Here is a 19,022-nt window from a genome sequence, read left to right as displayed (position 1 = left end):
GTATCTATACCCCGATAATGATCACACCGCACCGTATAATGATACCGAGTATCTATACCTCGATAATGATCACACCGCACCGTATAATAATACCGAGTATCTATACCCCAATATTGATCACACCGCACCGTATAATAATATCGTGTATCTATACCCCGATAATGATCACACCGCCCCATATAATGATACCGAGTATCCATACCCCGATAATGATCACACCGCACTGTATAATCATACCGAGTATCTATACCCCGATAATGATCAAAACATAATTCTTGAGTCACATAGTTTTTGAGTTAATGTAACAAGTAATATAAAATCATTAAAATGATTGGGTATTTACTGTTACTTTTACTTGTTTACAGTGTCACATTTAAATATCACCTACCTGGCTGTCACACACAGTGATTCACAACCTTGTTAAATAATATCAGTTACAAAATGCTTAATGAGATTAAAGTCATGGAGTGTTTAATGAGTTTTTATAGCGTCAGCTGGAGAGGTCTGTGAACATTCAGGGTCAGTGGAATGCATCCATCGCCTGATGTTTGGTAAACACAAATGGCCTTACATATAAACATGCTGATGAAAAAAAGTATAAAATTTTACAGATGTAATACTTAATATTAAATAATACCTCAATGTACCTGGGCTGAGTTTATTTTGGTGGTGAGGTAGCTGAGTGATTACAGCTTCCTCACACTGTGCCAGCCATTGAAATGCCACAGTCCGTATAATGTCTTACCATTTAGGACCTGAATGGGGGTGGTGAAGGATAGTTAGGTACCAGCCTCTGGCAAATGTTGAAACCCTTGGGGGTGGTTAAGTGGTTGGCAGGGTTCAGACCACTGATATCATCTGTTCCCAATGCCCGTCTAACCTTGTTGGTAGATAACCAATACAATAGAGAATAGAGATCTACACACTAGTCAACTGCTTAAAAAAACAGCCAGGAACCACCACTGGACTCTAAGCAGTCAAATCTGGTACTAGAGTAGTCCACATACCACCAATGGATTCTAAGCAGTCAAACATGGTATTATAGTGGTCTACATACCACCACTGGAATCTTAGCAGCCAAATCTTGTACAATTGTAGTCTACACACCAACACTGAAATCTAAGTGGTCAGATTTGATACAATAGTGGTCTACACACCACCAATGGACTCTAAGCAGACACATCTGGTACTATATTGGTCTACACACCACCAATGGACTCTAAGTGGTTAGATCTGGTACAATAGTCATCTACATACAACCAATGGACTCTAAGCAACCAAATCTGGTATTATAGTGGTCTATACACCACCACTGGATTCTAAGTGATCAGATCTGGTATTAGAGTGGTCTACATACCACCAATGGACTCTAAATGGTCAGATCTGGTACAATAGTCATCTACATACAACCAATAGACTCTAAGCGACCACATCTGGTATTATAGTGGTCTTCACACCACCACCAGACTCTATTTGGTCAGATTTAGTACAATAGCTGTCTACACAGCACCACTGGCCTCTAAGTGGCCAAATCTAGTACTATAGTGGTCTATATACCACTACTAGACTCTAAGCAGTCTTACATGGTGCTATAGTGATTCACCCACCACCAACAAACTCAAAGTGGTTAGATCTGGTACTATTACAGTCAACATTCCACCAATGGATACTTAATAGTAAAATCTGGTATTATAGTGGTCTACACGCCACCACTGGATTCTAAGTGATCAGACCTGGTATTAGAGTGGTCTACATACCACCAATAGACTCTAAATGGTCAAATCTTGTAATATAGTGGTCTACACGCATCCACCACTCAAAAGCGCGGAAATCTACTACTAACTACTACTAACAGTCTACATACCATCACTGGACTCTAAATAGTCAATTAAGGTATTACAGTGGTCTACATACCACCAATGGACTCTAAGGAGTCAAACCCAGTCATCTGGTAAGCAATAACTGACTCTCCATTCAGGAAAGTTCTAATTGTCAGGGTTAAGGTCTAAATTAAAATTCACCCTTTAAACTCGGCAGAGGGTAAGGTCAGCATTAGTGAATGAACCCTTATTTGTTTGCACAAACATTTCACTTATATACTGTATACACTGACTCATTCAGCTCACCACATCCGTGGGTTTGAGGGGATCTTGGTGGGTGTTAGGAGCACATGCTGACCGCACCTTCCCACCAACATACAAAGTATACATTTCTGTAGATGATCAGATAAGATAAATCATGGTATATCCTGCTACGTACACCTTCTTTTAGATTACTAGGGAAATGTAGACCGACAGCTTTATACCACCGTGACCTTAACTGATCTGCACCTGATACAGGGCCAGACACCGGGTAATAAAACGATTCTCTCTGGGATATCTGACTTATAATGATAACAAGAATATCCTATAAATGGCACATGAGGATAGATTTTGAGTAAAGTGTAGATTACATGTAAAGTTTAAAGGGTCAGTCCCCCAATGAAAGATATTTTGTAATGCAATGAATTACAGATTGACATCTTCTGGTTCTCAGGGGCTTCACAGATGCGATCTGCCCAGAAGGAGGTGTTAGGTTCTGAGGGTTTCCACAGAACTGAGATGACAGTTTCCTGATCTGCCAACGAGTATCAGGGTCTGAGGGTATCCATAAACCTGGGAAGAAAGTCTCCTGATCTAGCCAGCAGGAGTATAAAAGACTGAGGGTTCCTATAGACCTGAGATGAGAGTCTCCCAACTTAACCAGGAATTTCTGGGTCTGAGGGTTTCTGTTGAACTGAGATGAAGGTCTCCTGATTTTACCAGCAGGGGAACTAAGTTCCTCAAGGTTCCAACAGACCTAAGATGGGCATCCACTGATTTTCCTAGAAGTATGAGGGTCTGAGTTTTTTTCATAGATCTGAGATGAGGGTCTTCTCTTCTGCCCATAAGTATAGGATTCTGAGGATTCCCAAAGACCTGAGATGGGGGCGTCTCCTGATTAGCCCAACATTATCAGGGTCTGAGGGTATCCATAAACCCTGATCTGTCAAGCAGGAGTATAAAAGACTGAGGGTTCCTAAAGACCTGAGACCAGAGTCTCCCAACATACCCAGGTATATCAGGGTCTGAAGGTTTCCATAGATCTCAGATGAGAGTCTCCCAACTTACCCAGGAGTAGCACGTTCTGAAGATTCCCATAGAGCTGAGATGAAGGTCTCCTGATTTTCCTAGCAGGGAACTAAGTTTCTCAAGGTTCCAACAGACCTAAGATGAGTGTCCACTGATTTTCCTAGAAGTATAAGGGTCTGAGTTTTTTTCATAGATCTGAGATGAGGGTCTTCTCTTCTGCCCATAAGTATAAGATTCCAAGGATTCCCAAAGACCTGAGATGGGGGCATCTCCTGATTAGCCCAACATTATCAGGGTCTCAGGGTATCCATAAACCTGAGGAAAGAGTCTCCTGATCTGTCAAGTAGGAGTATAAAAAACTGAGGTTTCCTATAGACCTGAGACCAGAGTCTCCCGAAGTACCCAGGAATATCAGGGTCTGAAGGTTTCCACTGATCTGAGATGAGAGTCCCCCAACTTACCTAGGAGTATCACGTTCTGAGGATTCTCAGAGAGCTGAGATGAGGGTCTCCTGATTTTCCTAGCAGGGGAACTAGGTTTCTAAAGGTTCCAACAGACCTGAGATGAGTGTCAACTTGTTTGCCTAGAAGTATAATGGTCTGAGTGTTTTCATAGATCTGAGATGAGGGTCTTCTCCTCTGCCTATGAATATCAGGATCTGAGAATTCTCATAGACCTGGGATGAGGGTCTCCTGATCTGCTGAGGAGGATAATACATTTCTAAAGGTTCCTATAGACCTGAAGTGAGCGTTTCACAGTATCAGGGTCTGAGGGTTTCAATAGTTCCAACATGAGGGTCTCCTGATCTGTCCAGTGGGAGTATCAGGGTCTGAGGGTTCTAAAGGACCAAGGTAAGGATCTCCTGAATTGGCCGATACAGTACTTGCCCAGACGACCTATTGTCAAGCGGTTGGGTCAATTAGGCAGGTTAGAAAACTTCTGTCTGTGTATAAGACAGGGGTGTCATGTGGCTCCTTTCCTCCCAGTTTTCTTCTGCATACAACCAACTTTCCCTGCCAATATGGTGCCCCACTCTGGTTTGCCAGATGGTAGAATCGTCCCACATGTTACCTCAATCATCTCATGAAAGAAGAATATAAATGGCCATAACATGGGTGGATCTTGTTGTTGATGCTATCCAGAAATAAGGCATGCTACAGTCACCCTGCACCATATGTCATTTTAGCCTTTAGGTTGCATGTCATAGGAGATAATCCAGCTTGATATTTAAGGGTAGGAAGGATCGTCATTTGATTTCAGCCAATGCATCTAAATACATGCATTGTACTGAATGCATTACCATTTGTCGGTCAGCAGCCAATTCATGCAACCCCACACTGACTTAGTTCCCATTTTTAAGGTGCGCCATATGGCAACGCACAGCTGCATGGAATACTTTGATGCATTCCCAGGGTACTTTTTCGAATAACAATAAATGACAACTGGGCACACCAACGCATGTGCTGTGCATTACAATGTGTTGCATTTATGTGTGCAGTTTTTGCATATATTACTGCAATGCACTAATGTGAATGAACCCTTACAGGCAGATTTTTTTTTTGCTTGCATACAATTAAAGTCTATAGGTCTGCAAAAAATACAAATTGAATTATTGAGGCAGTGGTGCAGGGTGTGCTGGGACTTGTAGTTCTCCAGCCTCCTAGGAAAGCATACACTTGCTCAGTGTCTGTTATGCAATGCTGAGACATGTGATGCATTGCTTCCATCCCTCCTTATATCATGCAGTGCTGGGAATAGCCCATATCATTGTATGATGATTGGGGGGGGGGTATTATAGGGGGGTATGATGGTGGGGGTGAGGATGATGGGGGTGATGGGGGGGTGGTGGATATTAGAGGAGGGAAGCATTGAAGGGACACAGAGGGAGGCTGGCATCTCCATACACAGGACTCACTAGGGTTAAGTAAGGTGAATGCTTAGCCTGATGTGAACCCTGGAGGGCAGGCACAGACACAAGCTCTCTATACACACATACTGCCGAGACGGCCGACAGGCAGCAGCAGCGGCGGATATGGGAGCCCAATAAAGCCGATCAGGGGCCACACATCGATCACCAGCCCGGCATACAGGTACCGAGGGGAGAAGAGCTGACCTCAAGAGCTGACACTCTAATACAGAGATCGGTGCACGGGGTGTAAATATTCAGGAGGATGGGGGGTAATGGGCTGAAGAGCTGACACTCTAATACAGAAGGATCTGTGCACAGGGTGAACTTAATCAGGGGAAGGTAGTGAGAAGAAGAATGGGATATACTGGCCTGAAGAGATGACACTCTAATACAGAGATCAATGCATGGGTATACATAATCAGGGGAAGGAAGAAAATAGAGGGAATGGTGGCAATAGACTGAAGAGCTGACAATCTAATACAAAGGGATCTGTGTTCAGGATCTACAGAATCAGGGGAAGGTAATGAGAAGAGGGATGGGGGGCACTGTTCTAAAGAACTGACATTCTAATACAGAGATCGGTGCACATGGTGTATATATTCAGAGAGGTATGGGGGGGGTAATGGGCTGAAGAGCTGACACTCTAATACAATATGGGGTATACATATTCAGAGGAAGGAAGAGAAGAGAGGGATGGGGGTAATGGACTAAAGAGCTGACACTCTAATACAGAGGGATTTGTGTACAGCATCTACAGAATCAGAAGAAGGTAATGAAAAGAGGGATTGGGGGATACTGTTCTAAGGAGCTGACACTCTAATACAGAGATTAGTGCATGGGTATACATAATCAGAGAAAGAAAATAGAGGGAATGGTGGCAATAGACTGAAGAGCTGACACTCTAATACAGAGGGATCTGTGTACAGGATCAACATAATCAGGGGAAGGTAATCAGAAGGGAGATTGTGGGCACTGTTCTAAAGAGCTGACACTCTAATACCATATGGGGTATACATATTCAGAGGAAGGAACAGAAGAGAGGGAATGGAGACAATAGACCGAAGAGCTGACATTCCAATGCACAGGGTGAACATAATCAGGGGAAGGAAGAGAAGACAGGGATGGGGGTAATGGGCTGAAGAGCTGACACTCAATTACAGAGATCCATGCACGGGGTGTACACAATCAGAGAAAGGTAGGGAGGAGATGATGGGGGATAATGGGCAGAAGAGCTTACACTCTAATAGGAATCTGTGTACAAAATCTACATAATCAGGGAGGTAGGGAGCAGGAGGATCGAGTGTACTGTGCCAAAGAGCTGACACTCTAATAGAATAAGATTGGTGCACACGGTTTATATAATCAGAGGAAGGAATAGAACAGAGGAATGAGGGATAGTGGGCTAAAGAGCTGACACTTTGATTAAGAGTAGTCAGTGCACAGGGTGTACAGAATCAGATGAAGGTATGGAGCAGAGGGGATAGGATTTGCTGTTCAGTAGAGCTGACACTCTATTACAGAGGAATCAATGCTCCTTCATATTCAGAATAAGGTAGGGAGCAGAGAGATAGGGCATAGTGTACAGAAGAGCTGACACTCTAATATAGAGGGATCAGTACACAGAAGCTACATAATCATGTGATATGCTGAGCTGAGGAGCTGACACTCTAAGATCAGTCAGTGCACTGGGTCTACATGTGAGCAATCAGTACACAGGATTTACATAATCAGGGGAAGAGATATGGGAGATACTGGACTGAAGAGCTGACAATTGAATTAGGAGCAGTCAGTTCTTAAACTCCACATAATGGCAACCAGCACACAGGATTTACAAAATTTAGGGGAAGGCAGGGAGCATAGGAATAGGGGGGCACTGGGTTGAAGAGCTGACACTCTAATTATAGCAAGGTTTGGAACAAAGAAAGCTTGTGTCACTGGTATCAGGCTAAACAGAGTTCAGGTTCTGCAATGGAAGTATAGCAGTCCCAGGGTGGACTGTGCTGAAGAGCTGACAATCTAACAGAGAGCAGTCACTGCACAGGGTCTACATATTCAGAGAAAATTAGGGATCAGAGGAATAGGGTCTACTGTGCCGAAGAGCTGACACTCTAATACAAAGCACGGCAATCGGTGCACAGGGTCCACATATTCAGGGGTAGATAGGGGGCAGAGGGATGAAGTCTGCTATGCTGAAGAGCTGACACTCTAATTACAGATAGAGGAAAGACTGTGGTTACTGTTAATAAACTAATCAGAGTCCAGTTTCTGGATGATGTAAGGGAGGCAGTGTGGGGTTTACTGTCCTGAAGAGCTGACACTCTAATAGGCAGCAAGCTTAGGGACAAGGAAAGCCTGCTACTAGAGCTCAACTAGATGCTTGTGCTGAAGAGCTGACACTCTAACAAGTGTTGCTGGGAATAGGGATGCAGTATGCGCTCTCAAGCTAATCAAAGTCTGTCCAGGTCTACTGAATATTAGAATATATTTATAGATTATAATATAGGGGAGCCTATACTGTCCTGAAGAGCTGACAATCTAATCCAGAGGAAGGTTTTACTGGGAAAAGGGTTGAGGTCTCTGGTGTTCTAGATCATAAAACATAGAAGGAGGGGGAAGGGGGCTCCTACTGTCCTGATGAGCTCAGATTCTGGGAGGATCAGAGCTATGGGATGTATTGTACTGAAGAGCTGACACTCTAACCCATATGAATCTATTGGCTGGAGACATTTTATTACTTGGACACAGAGCTTGTTCTGTTGGGCATTTTTTGGTTAAATGGTGATTATGTTTAAATGAAGAGTAGATGGGGGAGTTGTAATATTAATTCTGCCCCCAAGAGCTGACACTCTAATTTAGAAATGGGGAGTGGGCACTGATTCCGTGTAAAGCTGACATTGCCTATGCTTACCCTGGTTCCACTCTACGCTCCATATCAAACATGCAAATAACATTTTTAAATAAACATTTCCCTGGGTTCTTCTATGCAATGCAGGCAGATTGTGGTTGGTAGGAGTAGCCAGCAGGGTGCTGTACACAGGTTTCTATTAGCATCAGAGCACCCTCCTCCCCATCCTTAATGCAAGCCGTAGGCTGGCTCTTGGCATGAGTTATGCAAATATCACAATGTCTTGGGGGGTGGGTGTCACTCCGGAAGGGGTAAGTGTTCCTAGAGAGGTTGCAGTTGCATGCACATCCGCCTAGGTGATACCTGCAGGTGACGCTGAGCCTCCATGATTGAAGGAACTGGAATCCAATGAATGAATGTGACAGGCAAAGGAGCAAGTGGGTTAGATGATGCTAGATGTCCTCCAGCAAGGAAATCTGTTTTGCTGCAGCTTCTAATGTATACTGTAAATAGCTCACAGTGCAGTGAGATCAGAGAAAGCAATTTTAGTCCGACAGAGAATGCTGTACAAGTGTGCAATGATTGAGTTATTAATACCGTGTTAGCAGTTGTCACGTCTCCCACCAGTGTCACATGTGTGTTGTATGTGTGTGTTCTATATCTGTGTAGTGACAGATATCCCTGTGCGTGTTTCGGTTCAGTGTTTTTATTCAGACACGCCCGCATTTTCAGTGTCCCTTTCATAGGGCGAGAATCAGGAGGTCTCGCTTTCCAAGAAACATTTACACCGTAACAACCGGATAATATTGTGCGTTCACACAAATTATTCCCCCAGAGGTGCAGGGTGATGAGGGCGCACAGTGGGCTCTGGGGGATGTCCAGGGGTGGATGTGTGTCTGTTGGTTGGTGAATGTTGGGAACAAGGGGATGTGAATCTTCCTAAAGAAACGTGCGTGTTAAAAGAGGGGATACATTTTTTGATATGAAAAACATTTTTAAAATTGTCACCTAAGACTTCCAATTGTGATTGTGTTTCTGGTGTAAGTCAAGTGATCTCTAAGGGATGACTGACCAGGACTGGCAAGTGATTGAGGAGGATGCTGCGGGGTGCCTCCTGCTCTCCTCCCCCCTCTCTTCTCGATAGAACAGAATGATGCTGTGTGTACAGTGTACAGTGTTCACCGGAAATGATCATGGCTACTGTTTTAGGGGAGGACACAGTGGGGAGCCTCCTGTTCATCCTCCTCTTTCCATAGAACAGAACTGTACTGTGTATACAGCACTTTTTTGCTTTATTGTTACTGAAACCAATCATGATTAGGCATTGTTGCTGTTTTGGGAAGGATATTGCAGGGAGCCTCTTGCTCATCCTCCCCCCTCTCCCCCCTCAAAGAACAGAACAACACTGTGTGTACAGTGATCATTCACCTGAAATTATTAGGAAAAGATCAGGCATGGCTGCTGTATTAGGGGAGGACACAGCGGGGAGTCTCCCTTTTGTCCTCCCCCCTTCACTCTCTATAGAACAGAATATCTCTACCTGCACCTCTAGCTGCATACATTGGAAACCACCCAATGCGTTTATTACCTTTTTTTGTTTTTTCTTTACTCTCAATCAGTATTACAATCAATTTATGTCAATTGATTCAATAGGCAATTATTATTACAATCTTATTATATCATTGAATACATTGACCATGATAAAAAAAAAGGTCGTTATTTCTGTACGATGGTTAACCAAAAATGATGCCTTGCCTGATCAATTTTTGATTATTCTTCCACCCAAAATTGATTGTATTGTGATCAATGTAACTTTTCTGTTGACTCGATCTGACATTCCCTGGTGGGAATCAAATACTGCCATTGAATCCAATGGGCCTGGCATGTTTGAGGGAATGTCAGATTCTATGTTTTATAAATAGACCCCATAGTATATTGCCCCCCATATTACACACCTTGCTGGTTGACCGTTGGTTTAGCAATGCTTCGTCTTGGTTGGGCAAATACCATACAACTCGATCCAACACCAGGAGAATTAAAAAATTATTAGAGAGAGACAAAGGGGTGTTCAGGCATTAGGTGTGAACCACAGCTTTTTTTATGATTTAATAGCATACATATTGTAGTCTGGCCACTAGGTGGCGCTAAACAGAGTGTATTTTAATTTGCCCCTATTTGGGGCTTACAAATTGCTCAAGGATAAAAAAGTCTATAAGTAACATCTAAAGTAGCCATAGCAGCCGTCTTTTATATATCAAACCCAACGCATTTCGCCAGAGATCTTGGCTTCCTCAGGGGTATTTTTAAGGCTAAATGGTAGAAGGATATTACCTAAAATTGGTATAATATCATATTAAACCATAACAGCAAATTACTAGTACAGTGTTAGTATACATTAAATAGAATAATAGTATGAAAGTCAAAAAGTAAAAAAAATAATAAATACATATATATGTATAAAAGGAAGTTCTAAAGTCAATAGTTAAGTAACCAATTAATAAGGCAAATTAGACCATAGTGCTTGTAAATCCTATTTTATTATGATTTTTTTCTGCAATGGGGATATTTAAAGTATTGGTTTTCTTTCATTCCTTCCTGTAATAATTGTGGATATCCATCATAGGAATTTACATGGCAGACAGCTCGTGTAGTACAGCATGGAGGGTGATTTCCATATATGGAAATAATCAGTAACTGGGAAAAGGAGAGCGTGTGCAGGTGTATGTGTGTGAATGTGTGTGTGAATGTGTGTTAGGGTGGAGGTACAGAAAAAGTAACGGAGTGTTATCTTGTATTTGCACATTCACTGGTATTATTGGTAGCATTTCTTCTCTTATGAGGGGTGGGGGTGTAAATGGTTTAGTAATTTATTTATAGTCAAGTCAAAGATGTTTATTTTGCATTGTTTGTTCAGGATTTTTATATTTTTGTTGTATACTATGGTATTACTATTTCATGTGTTTCATTTCTGTGTCATCCCTTTAACAGAAGCAGAACAATGCCCATCGGTGTTGCCTGCAATATCAGCAAGTGACTAATTTCCTCTTTTGTTTTTCTCAGGACAGTTATCCTCTTCTGACCTCCAGACGCATACAATCCTGGCGCAGCTCAGTGACCTCTCCCCTCCAGCCCTCTCCCCCCACCCTAACATGAATGGGCCCATGCCTTGTTCCACCTCGGAGGACGCTTCGGCTCACCAGGCTCCTCCTACCCTGGAGCCTTACGGCCCCACTTCGCAGAATCAGCAGAATGACGATGCCAGCTCCTCCGGATCTCTTCTGTCTGGGTCAGGCCTCCTCCTCGCCCGGTCCCTCCTTGGTCGGCGAAGTGCGTCCTCCTCCCCCAGTTCTTCAACTTCTACAAATAATCTTCGGAGGCGCCGTGAGTTCACCCCGGATGAAAAGAAAGATGATAATTATTGGGATAAAAGACGCAAGAACAACGAGGCCGCCAAGCGCTCGAGGGAGAAGCGGCGTGCTGGTGATATAGCATTGGAGAGCCGTGTTATTGCACTTCTTGAGGAGAATGCAAGGTTAAGGGCCGAACTTCTTGCCCTTCGTTTCCGCTTTGGTTTGGTACGTGATCCATGTGAGGAGGCCCGAGGAACTTATGCCCCACCATGCAATCTTCATGAACCTCCTCCTCCACCTCCTCCAAACCCTCCTCCACCCATGCCACATTCAGAAGACTCTGGCTTTTCTACCCCTAGTGTCGGAAGCCCGGTTTTCTTTGAGGACAGAGGCCCTGAACAAGAACCGCAACCATTGCAGCCTACAAGTATAAACTATTACGGAGCTGTTGGAGGAGAGACTGTAGAGAATCCCCGAGGAAGGCTTGAGACTCTTCCCGATCCTTACAAGAGCCTCCCACATAAGTTACGGTTTAAGGCCTGTGCGCCAGGAGAAGATGTGCCTCATCCTGCAGCTCCAATGACGAGAGAAATGAATGGTTATGCTCCAGAAGTGACCCCAGGATTTCCCCAGCAGCCAATGCTCTGTCAACGGGGACGGTGGAACGGTCATGGGCAAGATGGGGTGTCCACACAAGCCACAGAGGGCACTGACTTGCGTTCTCAGCTCGCCTCGCTTTCGGCAGAGGTGGCCCATTTGAAGAAAATATTCTCAGAGCAAGTGATGACAAGGAGCGGACCCGATTAGAACACTAATACTCTCATTTTCTGGACTCCATAGTCAAGGGAGAGAAGATTCCCAGCCATTCTCCTTGTCGTGTTTGGACTATTTGGTGCTAGGATAATGGAGATGGATGGCGTTGTTCTACAGATGCAAATAGGGTGTTGTCCGCACACCGAGATATTCTTCAAATATCTGTTTTTATACGGTCACATTAGGATATATAAAGAAAAAGAATATCTTCTTGTGATGTAACCATTGGTGGGTGGACGACATCCTAACTGGACTTTAGTAGGGATGAGCGAAAGCCTAATTCTGCTTCACCTGAATTTCCATGGAAGCTGTAAAATTCCACAGAAATGTGAAAATCTCAGGATATATGTCAGGTTAATTGGAAAAGTGGAACTGGTCTAGTTTAGAATAAGAACAAGTAACTGTGTTTTAGGAAAGGAAACGTTATTGTTCTGTATTTCCAGGATGAATCAGTCACAAAAGTTGAACAAAATCTCAAAACCAAAACCCAAATCTAAAATGCAGCCACAAGGTTATGAAAATCAAAGTAAATCTTCTGTGCTATATAACTAAAGAGCACAGAAAAAAAAGGCCGCAAAAGATAAACTCTTCCTGTCTGCTCCTGTTTCTAAATACCCACATGGCTGAATTAAAGGGCACTTCCATGGAAATTCATCATAAACCTAGCGATTTCATAAAAATGGGTTGCTCATCCCTAAGTTTCACTAACAAATATCCTCAAGGTTTCTTTGTGTTTTTTTTTACAAAGCCACACAACAATTGTCCTCTACGTGATCTCAAATAGATCAGCTGTTCCATGCAACGAGACTTCGCAAAAAGTTTGGTGCTACAAAGAAACATCACTTGCCAAAGGACACTGAAGTGACACAGTGTTGTATTATACAATGGGCCGCCTTGTTGTCTGCTAAGAAAAATGTAATGCAATACTGTCTGAAAAAAACTGTTGTTGCCTCGTCAAGTGTCAAACTGCCAAATAATTGTGACACTGCTTCCTGTTTGGTCACAATGATGACATTCTTCTTCATGATGTGAGGGTCATCTGGCCGGTGTTTGTATCGCAGTGTATACATTTCTGTAGTTTAAATCTTCCCCTTTTTAATGTGTTGTATCATTTAGATTTGGTCCAAGGAGAGGACTGGGATCGGAGGACATTTGCCACCCTTGCCCGAGGCCCGTACAAATACATTGGCTGGTACCAGACTGTGGAGATATTCCCTTATTTTACCCTAATATAGTGGGACCTAAGGTTGGTGATGGGGTTATACTGCTTCTTTCTTAATGTTTGATATGGCAGAAAGACGTTTTCCTCTGCCAGGGGCTGGGACGGTTTTAGCCAAAATGGCACCCTGGATAACTATGAAGTGAGGACCCCAAATGCATAGAGTTACTGCTCCTTGCACCATTTGGTCAGTTGGGGCCCTTGGAGCAATTGCCAAGCTTGCCCTACCCTAAAACCAATCCTGGCTGGAAGATTGAAAAAACAAGCACATCGATGGCATGGGCCCATATCATAATCACCTTGTTTAGCTCAGAATAAACCTCATGTATTACAATTCACCCATCACCACCCTTTCTTTTTAGAATATGTATGTATAAAGGTTACAAGCCATTTTCACAAAGGCTACATCCATTCACCATGACCCCCAATCACCATGGCACAGCTCCACAAATCGTGCGGAACATTATCCACGGCAATTAGTGTTTGCCTCCCAGGCCCCAAGTTCCCAGTCCTCCCCGAAATTTAATGCCCCTCACGTGCTTCACTTATTGGCAGAGTTGATATGTTACTGGCGTGATGGTGATTTGTGTAATATATGTGATACATAGGTATGTCTGTATAAAAGTGCCATTTTCTTCTTGCCATCTCGGGGTAAATTTCTATGTCTTTAATTGTTAGGTTGTCATTGGATTAACCCCAATGAGTGCTAATCAAATACCAGTAACATCTAAAGGTTCTGTTTTACCTTGCAAAGAATTTGCATTTCTGCGCATTTATTCCTGAGATTAACACATTTCCCTGTTGCAGTAATACTAACAGTTCTTGTCTCTCCCCTAGTCTGTGAATGGAAAGAATACATTCAATGATGTATTATGAAAACAGAGCATTAATGTGTCTTTTGTAATTTTACTGGAAATGAGTTTTAATGGGTCATGTTTTAGTATCAAGGCTTTTGCCCTGGTCACCTTTAGAAAGAACATTGAAGGTACTGGTCCACTTAACCTTGCATCTATTTCACCATTGCAGTGTTTCTTTCTCTTTGCACTGTATACACTTGGTATAAATCATGGAACTAACCAACCACGTCTTCACATTTTACCTCTTGGTTGTCCCCTTTTATTCTCCTGTGATTTAGGTGTATATTTTAATTCTTTCTTGGAGCATCTTTCTTGGTCATTAGAAGGTTTCCATAAATCACTCTGCCAGCCTCTGTCCAACCAAGAACCTCCATGACTGTAACAGTTCTGGGATATTTCAAACCTTTTTTTATTATATTCTGATATATAACCCCCCTACCCTGTAGTTACCATCATTACATTCATCTCCAGGTAACCATGAAGCCCATCTCTTCCACTGTTCCCCTACACCTGAACCTTCAGTACCTCCCAGGTTCCTCACCTCTGCCCAATGTCCATGGCTCCCTCTTTGTGCCTTACCCAACTCTTGGTTTTTTATCATACCCCTCTTGTCCTTTAGACAACAAGTTTCCATTTCTCCACCTTCCCATGAAGTGGACTGCTAACCTACGTGCCTTACCATTTACAATGTAGATCTGCAGCCAGAATTCTTGATGGTAAGGGCAGTAATTCTTAATCTTTGTCTAGGTAAACATTCATATGGAACAGTGTTTCTTGATCTTTTTACCAATGGGGGAACCCTTGAAAAAACTTTCAAAGAACCCCTATATAACTATATCCACAGCTCACTGTACATTATTGAGGTGATCAGTGGAAAGCTCTTACACTGCTGGCCATTGGGAAGGCTGACACGCTTATACATAAGCAAAAAGATGACCAGTGTCAGATAAACTGATCTGAGAAGCACAAATTGCTCATTCTTCAAGGAACCCCAAGCAACCTTTGGAGGAACCTGGTTGAGAAACCTTCTATGGACCGTAGTGGTGACAATACGATAAAATGGTGGCCGTATTTCCATTTCTGATGTCACCATAGATTAGAGTGGGCACTTCAGTTGGAACCCTCCAGGGCATCATGGCTCCGGAAGAGGAGGAAGTGGGGGTTGTAGGTTGTTCTGGGCCATGAGTTTCTCTTTCCTCTAGGTCTCTACTGGCATCAGCATCTGCTGTCCTCAAATCTACTGTTATTACTGGACACCAGACTGGAGTGGGAATAGAAGAAGATAGGACAGAAATGCTGATGCTGGGAGAGAGGTAGAGAAGACATTGGAAGCCCTCATGGCCATCACAGATTACCTCACATGGGCCACAGCACCCCTGGTCTTCATCTTCTCCCCAACGTTGGCTTTGGCTAACACCATAGTTCGTCCATGTGTCATGCTTATGTAGCTACAATTTTGAACCTTTGCAGAGATAAGTAGGGCACCATGATCATTTAACCTGATTTGAAAAGGCAATGTTATGACATTTTCTCATTTTTAATGGTGTTTTTGAGTGTTTCTCTACCTTCCCTTGTACTTAGTTACTGTCATTGTAGGTCTTTATATTTAATTTTTCACCTTTGTCTCCAGAGCTGGATCTAAGTTGCATGGCCCCATGGACCCCATGAACTTAGATTGTGCCGCCCCTAAAACCACAGATCATTATGACCACACAGCTCCGTGTACCTCATATAACAGAGATATGTGTAATCTTCATGTAAATAGATAATCATTATTGTTTTGTCACTCATTGCAGGTTCTCCTAAGAAAGAAATGTGAAAAAAATTTAGATGAGGGGATTCTGCAGCCCCTGTGAAATATTATCGCAGATTTGGGCCTATAGGTGTTTGTATTCTTGCTTGGTGTGAAAAGTTTCTTTTCTCTCATCATTTTTCTTGTTCTTTCACCATTCCTTCAACTCCCAAGATTATCAGCATACTTAGGACCTAATGTGGACCTAGCATCAGATATATTTTTTCATATAAAGTTTCTGCATGATAAATAATTTCCAGATTTTTATTATACCTCACAATGGTCACAGTTATCTTCCAACACGGCCACCAGAATCCAGATATGGAAATATTTTAGTTTATGATTCATCCAGGGTCAGCATCTACTTCTTGGACTGGTTCAGAGATGACAGTAATGTAAATTCTGGTTTTTGGTTGATAATTATTGACGCCTTGTTGAAGCCTGTGACTTACTATAAAGTTACAATGTTGCAATCTGATTGATAGGTGACTGGGGTAAATCTTTCTCCTACCTGCAGCAGACTGATCGCAGCCTAGTCAATGTCACTGGACTGGAGTTCAAGGATTGTTTTTACTAATAGAAGAGTTTCTCAAAAAATGATATTATTTCTGTGTTTTGTGATGAGTCAGGAGTTTGTTCATGCAGAGTTACTGTAAGGTCCACTTTTATTCTCTTCATCAATCATTCTGAGATATCTTCACCCGTTCCTAACATAGTTGTCTTTTGTTCACCCCTTTCCTGGTTATAGGGCTACATACAAAACCAAAACTCTTTTACTCACTCTCTCTTTACCCCAATCTACAATCTCCAAATTCCTGATTCTGAAAGTGATCTTTGTAAATAAATGAATTGTTTTACGAAATCGTTTGCTTTTCTTTGTTTTCTTTACTTGTCAGAATGGTATGTTAAATATGCACTCGAAAAAATTCATAGAAAACAAAACCAGACACCCGGTGTGTCTGAATCATTACAGGGAACATTCCGTGTTTGCCAAACCCAGTTTAAGGTGAAATGCACTAATGTTTACATGGCCTATAGCTGGGAGGAACTTTTTGTGGTATACAGAAGGCGGCATTTTCCATTGGTGAGCACAAGATGAAAACGCAGTCCTGTGTGAACTTTTATAACAGCCATTGGAAGCCACTGGAAGAGCGACACTGCTTATATTTATATGTAGGCGTTGGTGGAAGAAGAAACGCCAATGCAAAGTAGCAATTTGTACCAGGACTTCTAAGCTGGAGTCTGTGCTCACTCCCCGCATGTACTACCTGGAAGTCCCTTGAGCAGGAAGGGTGTGGGTGGACTACTGCAACGGCCTCTTTCTAGCTGCACAGGAAGCCAATTTTTAGTTGCATGGCCAGTTTACCTTAAAGGTTGGTCAAGAGAGTGTTCATGACTATAGAGGAACAGTTTCAGTCATTTAGTCTTCCTCCATCTATATGGACAAGTCATGGTGTCTTTGGAAAGGGTCCACGTCATCTATTGGAGGTAGATCACTTGACCCTATTACAACTTAAGGCAAAGCGATATTGTTCCTATTAAAAAGACTGAATGAGTAAAATTTCAGACTCAAAAAAGTCCACCTGCTTACCCAACTTCCCCACACCCTTCCACCATTTCTTCCTCCATTGGAAATTCCATGCATGCCCTGCGAAAACGGCTGCATGGCATTTCTCATTGAAGGTTTGATGGGGGAACAATGGATCATGTCTATGTAATATGTGTTCAAGTGGCCATGTGGTCCACATTGGAGGTCCATGTGGCAGGGTGACAATGAAGTAGCCTACTGGGAGACAACCCATGTCACCCTATGAACGAGGATCTTCAAGACAATATTTCCAGCTTTGATTGGTATTACAGTTGCAGGATTACAAATATATTTTGAACTGACCAAAACATGAAAGCTGAGATTTTACTGATTTTACATCAAGTGTTCTTTTATCTCTCAAGTGTCCTCACCATAATTTTCCCTTCTCATCAGTTACCATGGATATTACAAAGTTAAATGACGGTTTTACACCAGCTTGAAAGGCTCTCTATAATATATATTAAAATATGGGGGGTCCACGTAGACAATACCAGCACCATTCTAATGGCCTTTTGGTAGGGGTGGAGACATATAATAGTGCAGGCAGATGTGTGAAACTTACTCTTATTTACCTCAACGGTGCCCACCCAAATTTAGGGTAGGTCCAAACCCAATAAATAAAATCTCATATAAGTCTAACATGTTAAAGCCGATCTTGCACTAGTATAACAAGGGTCACCTATTTACCCATCCCTCTTGCTGAAATGGAGCCCTAACAAATAAAATAAAAAATGAAGGAACAATATTTTGTTAGTATTACCCTAGATTACCTTTCCCTAAATTCCATCTCTAGACCCAAGTAGAGGTTATGCAGGATCAGTGGGAAACTTTTCTGCACTGTGCTGGAGCTCATTAAATTTGCCTGCTCAGTATTCCCAGGGATCTAGTTGGAAGGTTGGTGATGTTACCCCCTGCAGTAGGGAATGGGAGTAATGTAAGTATACTAAAAACTTTTCTTTAGAAAAGTCCTTTAGAAAGAAGCAGATTTTGCTTGTAGTACAGCTGCTCTATAATATAGTTTCAAAGTTGTTTTAAATCTGCACTTTTTTTAAAATAACACCTAATGATCCTACTTTGGAGGTCCTTCAGGCACATTCTACTAATGGTGCCACTTTGCAGCGCTGGGTTCCATTCTCGGCCAGGACACTATCTGCATGGAGTTTGCAGGTTCTCCTTGGGTTTGCGTGGGTTTCCTCCGAGTACTCCGTTTTTCTCCCACATTCCAAAAACATGCTGTTAGGTTAATTAGCTCCCCCGAAATTGTCCTTAGTATTAATGCCATATGACTATGGTAGGAACATTATATTTTGAATCATTTGAGGGACAGCTAGTGACATGACTATGGACTTTGTACAGTGCTATGTAATATGTTGGTGCTATATAATTAAAAAATAATTGCTATGGGGTGACAGCTGTATCCCAGGTTGTGCTACTGTTGTGCTACAGTCTTGGAGAGCTTTCATAAATCAGACTGATAGTTCACATACCTATGCAAGCAATGATTACAAATATATTTAAAGATTTATTAATATATAACTT

The 19,022-nt window shown here is 42.4% G+C and overlaps 1 protein-coding gene across 1 annotated transcript; it reads left to right on the top strand.

Annotated features, from left to right (window-relative positions):
- Positions 1 to 5,044: 5,044 nt before the first annotated feature.
- LOC140322877 (uncharacterized) lies at positions 5,045 to 16,751 on the top strand. Its single transcript, XM_072399501.1, has 2 exons — positions 5,045 to 5,200; positions 10,925 to 16,751. Exon 2 carries the CDS (start codon positions 11,014 to 11,016, stop codon positions 12,019 to 12,021), a length of 1,008 nt encoding a protein of 335 aa, XP_072255602.1. The 5' UTR covers positions 5,045 to 5,200; positions 10,925 to 11,013; the 3' UTR covers positions 12,022 to 16,751.
- Positions 16,752 to 19,022: the final 2,271 nt, after the last annotated feature.

The sequence above is a fragment of the Pyxicephalus adspersus genome, chromosome 2 (genome assembly GCF_032062135.1).
Source record: "Pyxicephalus adspersus chromosome 2, UCB_Pads_2.0, whole genome shotgun sequence".
In the NCBI taxonomy this organism is placed as follows: Eukaryota; Metazoa; Chordata; class Amphibia; order Anura; family Pyxicephalidae; genus Pyxicephalus; species Pyxicephalus adspersus.
Note: the sequence above shows the minus strand (reverse complement) of the source record. Positions and strands in the feature narration are given on the sequence as shown.